The sequence below is a fragment of the Charadrius vociferus genome, unplaced genomic scaffold (genome assembly GCF_000708025.1).
Source record: "Charadrius vociferus isolate BGI_N301 unplaced genomic scaffold, ASM70802v2 scaffold1640, whole genome shotgun sequence".
NCBI lineage: Eukaryota > Metazoa > Chordata > Aves > Charadriiformes > Charadriidae > Charadrius > Charadrius vociferus.
Genome location: NW_009646613.1, coordinates 273,714 through 278,953, shown reverse-complemented (window position 1 = coordinate 278,953; position 5,240 = coordinate 273,714). Strand labels below are relative to the sequence as shown.

The following is a 5,240-nucleotide window of genomic DNA, read 5'->3' as shown; positions in this document are numbered from 1 at the left end:
CACCCTGGCGTGTGCGTGTCCCGCAGTGATGCTCATGGGTCGGTTCCCTCCCGACGCTGCTGGGGAGGAGCAGCCCCTTTCGACCAACTCGACTCCTTCTCCCCAGGCTTGGCCTGAGACGTCAGGGGGGACACTTGGGGATCGTGCCCAGGCACCTGGCAAAGGCTTTTCCCCCCCGACTCCTCCAGTGTGCCACCTCATAGCTGCAGGGGTGAGAGCTTTCCCAGGTGAAGCCTCAGAAAATTTTAGTTCTTGGCACCATCCGTCTTCTGGCCGGAGCCCAAAGAAAATTCTCCACTTGAATTCTCACAAACTCAGTGCAGCTGAGGCCAAAGCACTTGTTAAACAAACCCTTAGGCAGGTCCCCCCCCCCCTCCCCCAACTGATTTAAGTGTTTATCATTTTACCTGAATATCTCATCCTACCACGTGTTTTGTCATAGACTGCTTTGGGTTGGAAGGGACCTTGAAGATCATCTCATTCCACCCGCTGCCCTGGGCAGGGACACCTCCCCCCAGCCCAGGTTGCTCCAAGCCCCGTCCAACCTGGTCTTGAACACCTCCAGGGATGGGGCAGCCACAGCTTCTCGGGGCAACCTGCCCCAGGGGCTCACCACCCTCACAGCAAAGAATTTCTTCCTCAGATCTAACCTAAATCTCCCCTCTTCCAGTGTAAAACTGTCACCCCTCGTCCCATTGCTCCCCTCCCTGATCCAGAGTCCCTCCCCAGCTCTCCTGGAGCCCCTTTAGGCACTGGAAGGGGCTCTGAGGTCTCCGCGGAGCCTTCTCTTCTCCAGGTTGGACAGGGCATGGCATGAGTGCTGGCAGGTGGCAAAGAGCTGGTGGGACGGCGGGGACCTTTCTGTGCCACTTCCTCCCTTGGTGGCATAGCCAAGATTTACAGGAGAGGAGAGAAAAGCTGAAGTCCTTTTAATTAAAAAATAAAAACATTAAAAAGGGTGATCTGGTCACCAGTTGTTCACACACAACTTTTCCAGCAGCCGCTGCCGCCGTCTCCAAAGCGCAGATCTGCAGGACATCCGCTCCTGTGCCCTCTGCGCAGAGCTGATGCATGTCACCCCCCATGTTTTGCCCTCTCCCCAAAAGTATTTTTCAGGGTTTTGCAGCAAACAGCCTGTGGCCACAAGCTGTCCCCAAAGACAGGGACATCAGTCCTGGGAGAAGCGGGAGGTGAGTGCTGCAGAGACATGGCACGTAGCAGACACCACCACCACGGCCACCTCGCGCAGGGACAGCAAAGGCGAGGAGGTGGAGGTGACTGCAAGAAGCCGAGTTGGTTTGGCTGGAGAAGAAGAACCTGCAGGCGATCGATGGCACGTAGATGCCCCTCCAGGAAATAGGGGGCATTTAAAAATTCTGCCATTTGAGTCTGATCTGTTGGGGCAACGTGTGTCAAAGCCACGGGTGGAGCGGGCGGCTCTGCCCGGCGCTCCGTGCAGCTGCGGGAAAACAAGATGAGGGTCTTCATGCAGCCGCAGGGCATTCTGTTAATTCAGGGGCGGAATAACGAGCCTGGGGCAGCGGAGTTGCTGTTTGTGGGTGCAGCCTGGAGCAGGATCAGCCCCCAGCAGGAGGAAGCCCCCTGGCTCCAAGGGGGCTCAGCAGAGGGAAGGGGGCTGGGTGCCAGCCAGGGGCTCGTGGGGCTGAGCGTGGAGGCAGAGGGTGGAAGTTCTCATGGAGTTATGGGCTCCTGCAAAGCCCCCACGCACACGCACTGCGTGGGGGAGATGGAGCTGCTGGAGGGACACGTCCCTGAGCTCAGAGCCCAGAGCAGCAGCCCCCGAGGTTGGACCAACCTCCCCCCACCCAGCCATGGGGGCCACCCAACTTCAAAACCATCCAAATCAGATTTTTAAAAATGCCCATAAAAGGAGGGAGCGAGACAGTTCTGCGCCTTGGTGGCACCTCCCCTGTCCCAGCATGGTGGGAGGTTGATGCTGGCCGGGGCGGTTACGCCGAGGGGTTGGGGAGGGAGGACAAAGCTGGGGTCATCTCTGGGTGCAGGAGATGCGGGGTGGTGCTGCGGGTGGCCCCGGCACGCAGGCTGTCCCCGCGAGTGATGAGGCCGGCGTAGCCCTCCTGGTGGGAGAAGGCATAGCTGGAGCGACGGTGGAAGGAGCTGTGAGGAACATGGGAACGCAGCTCCACTGAGGGCTCTGGCTCCCGCCTGGCCTTCAGGCAGATCTTCTGCAAGGAGACGGAGAGATGAGGGCTGTGGCCACCTCCCAGGCAAGCCTTCACCCCAAGGAGGGGACACACAGGGAGAGCAGGGATGCCCTCCACCAAAACAGAGTTTGGCTCCCAACTCCACCATCACCTGAGTTGATGTGATGGGATGCATAATGTGGGGAGTCTCATGGGGGTCTTCAAAGCTCTTGGAGCTCTGGAGCACAATCTCAACCCCCACTCCCGTCTGAGACCTCTTTGTGCCACCAGCAAGGTGTGACCGACAGCCCAGATGGGGGTGAGCTCTACCAAGGTTGGGAGTGGTACTAAGACCTGTAGCAGACTCCAGTGGCTCCTAACCGGCAGCTCCAGGGGGTCCTGGAGGGCAGGTCCTTACTGCAGCCAAAAGCAGACCCTCTCCAAAAGCTGGAGCAGGTCTCTGGCCATGAACGGATTTGGGGAGAGGGCCCTGGAGCCGCACTTGGACACTCATGTCATGAGAGACCACCACCATCTGAGTGGTGCCACCAAGAAGAGGTGACATGCCACCGCTACTGACCAGGCAGTGGCTTCCCTGGGGAACCTCACCCTTATCATCATCAGCGTCCTGGCCAGCCCCAGACATGGACGCCAGCAGGAGACAAACCATTCCTCATGCCATCCCCCGCACGGCCCTCACCTGCTGGATGGTGGTTTTGCCTGCGATGGTGCAGTACAAGCGGATGGTGAGCGAGGGGATGGTGTTCACCACCAAGGACAGCAGGACCACGAGCAGGACGTAAGGGTCGGTCAGGGCATTCCGGCTGGCATCTGTCAACGCAAGAAGTCGGTGGGTGATCTTTAAGTAGGGAAGGTGGAGAGGACAGAGGGAACAACTGTCAGGGGACAGGCACCCACCCATGAAGGTGTTGAGGGGTCTAAAGAGGAGATGGCACCTAAATTGGAGTCAAAAATCAAGAAAGCAAGATCAAGAAATGGTGGTGAAGAGATGATCTACAAGGTGGGAAACAGCACAAAGCCCAGGCTGGGCTCCCCTGGCTGGAGAGGAGAAGAACCATGGGGATCCCCGGGGCATCTCACCTGGGAAGTTGAAGACAGCAGGAGCTATCCTGAAGGCATTGATGCTTTGGGTCAGGAAGGAGAAGAGGCAGAAGAGCAGCAGGCTGGCTGTGACCATCAGGAAGGACAAAGCTGTCCAGAACTTGGTGTCCAGGATGATCTGCCAGGGCAAGGGCAGAGCATACAGAGACTGCAGGGACCCTCTTCCCTACAGCTGCTCATCCCTAATTCCTCCCCTGCCCCAAGGCAGATCATCCCCCAGCCACGAAGCTGCTGGGGATCATGTCAGAGAGCCCAGGGCTGAGTTCAGCTGTGGTCCCTGAACATCTGCCCCAGGGCCAGCATGGGGAAGGGCAGACTGGTGCTAACCTCCATGAGGACTGACAGCAACGCCGATGTGGACACCGTGACAGCGAAGGACTCGTAGTCACCAACAGCCCTGCTGCCGACGTGGTCCTCAAAGGCCCAGAGTGCAATGTAGAAGCTGGCAAGCGAGGTGGTGACCCCATGCAGGAGGGTGACACTGAAAACGCGGTAGTTGAAGAGCTCGTCTTGCTGCCCGATCACATAGAGCTCGGGGAACTCCAGGCTCTTCTTGGCACTTACATCCTGCCGGGAGGCCACCAAGCATCACCCTCCCCACCTAGGCCGGAGAGCAGGATTGGGCCACCCCACCCAACACACCCTCTGGGAAAGCTGCAGTGAGTCCCTCCACCTGCTTTCTCTGGGGTGATCGGAAACAGTCACCCCAGGACTGGTGGTGACCTCCACATGCCCATTGAGCTGCTTGGTACCACAGAGCCACATGGATAGGGTGCAACAACCACGGGGATGATTCCCACCCACCGAGGACGCAGCCTGCTGAGCCCATACCTGCTCCAGAAGGCCCTTGGACAGCACGGGGTACGTGGTGTAGAAAATGTTGTACAGCGCAAGGAACCAGCCCTCGTACAGAGGCTAGAAGGGAGAAGAAAGCGGCTATGAGCTCAGCGATGCTTTGGAAAGACTCCAAAAGGATGCCCAGGCACCAGGGGTGAGTCCAAGAGACTTGCATCCAAACGCTGGGGAAACCCCCGTGGTCTTGCCCCAGACTCTGCATCACCCCGCGTTACCTGCAGCGATGGGTGGGCTGCGGGGCCGTCCTGCAGACGGAGATGGGGAGCTGGAGTCAGGCAGTGGGCATCAAGTCATACTGATGGCCCTTGGGATAAAAGCTCCCATTTGCGGGGGGGGAACCAGCTTAATTGTAGAATGGTTTAGGCTGGAAAGGACCTTGAAGATCATCGAGTTCCACCCCCCTGCCATAGACAGGGACACCTCCCACCAGCCCAGGTTGCCCAAGGCCACGTCCAGCCTGGCCTTGAACACCTCCAGGGATGGGGCCTCAACAACCTCTCTGGGCAACCTGCGCCAGTGCCTCACCACCCTTAAAGTGAAAAACTTCTTCCTAATGTTTAATCTAAACCTGCCCTCTTGCAGTTTATAGCCATTCCCCCTCATCCTATCACTACATGCCCCAGTAAAAAGTCCTTCCCCAGCTCTCCTGGAGGTACTGGAAGGCCACAATAAGGTCTCCCCAGAGCCTTCTCTTCTCCAGGCTGAACAGCCCCAACTCTCTCAGCCTCTCCTCATAGGAGAGGTGCTCCAGCCCTCAGATCATCCTTGTGGCTCCCCGCTGGACGCACTCCAGCAGGTCCATGTCCTTATGTTGAGGACTCCAGAGCTGGATGCAGTACTCCAGGTGGGGTCTCACGAGAGTGGAGTAGAGGGGCAGAATCACCTCCCTTGACCTGCTGGCCACACTTCTGATGCAGCCCAGGATACGGTTGGCCTTCTGGGCTGCGATTGCACATTGGGATGCACATGAGATCATTCCTTGAGTCTGTCCGAGACTGAGCTGCAGCTCACAAGGTCATCCCAAATCTCCCCGGGGTGCTCTTCCCAATCCACCCAGGTAAAAAACGGGTAACCAGTTGCATCTCAGCCAGGCAGTCG

General features: G+C 58.1%; 1 protein-coding gene across 1 annotated transcript in view; it reads right to left on the bottom strand.

Moving 5' to 3' along the window:
• Positions 1-1,970: 1,970 nt before the first annotated feature.
• ATP8B3 (ATPase, aminophospholipid transporter, class I, type 8B, member 3) overlaps positions 1,971-5,240 on the bottom strand; it is an 18,772-nt gene continuing 15,502 nt past the window's right edge. The window contains exons 23-27 of the mRNA XM_009887885.1: positions 4,119-4,202; positions 3,615-3,854; positions 3,267-3,405; positions 2,866-2,996; positions 1,971-2,255 (exon numbers count right to left, since the gene is read on the bottom strand). Of these exons, the coding sequence (XP_009886187.1) occupies positions 1,971-2,255; positions 2,866-2,996; positions 3,267-3,405; positions 3,615-3,854; positions 4,119-4,202 (879 nt within the window). The remainder of the gene's footprint in view (positions 2,256-2,865; positions 2,997-3,266; positions 3,406-3,614; positions 3,855-4,118; positions 4,203-5,240) is intronic.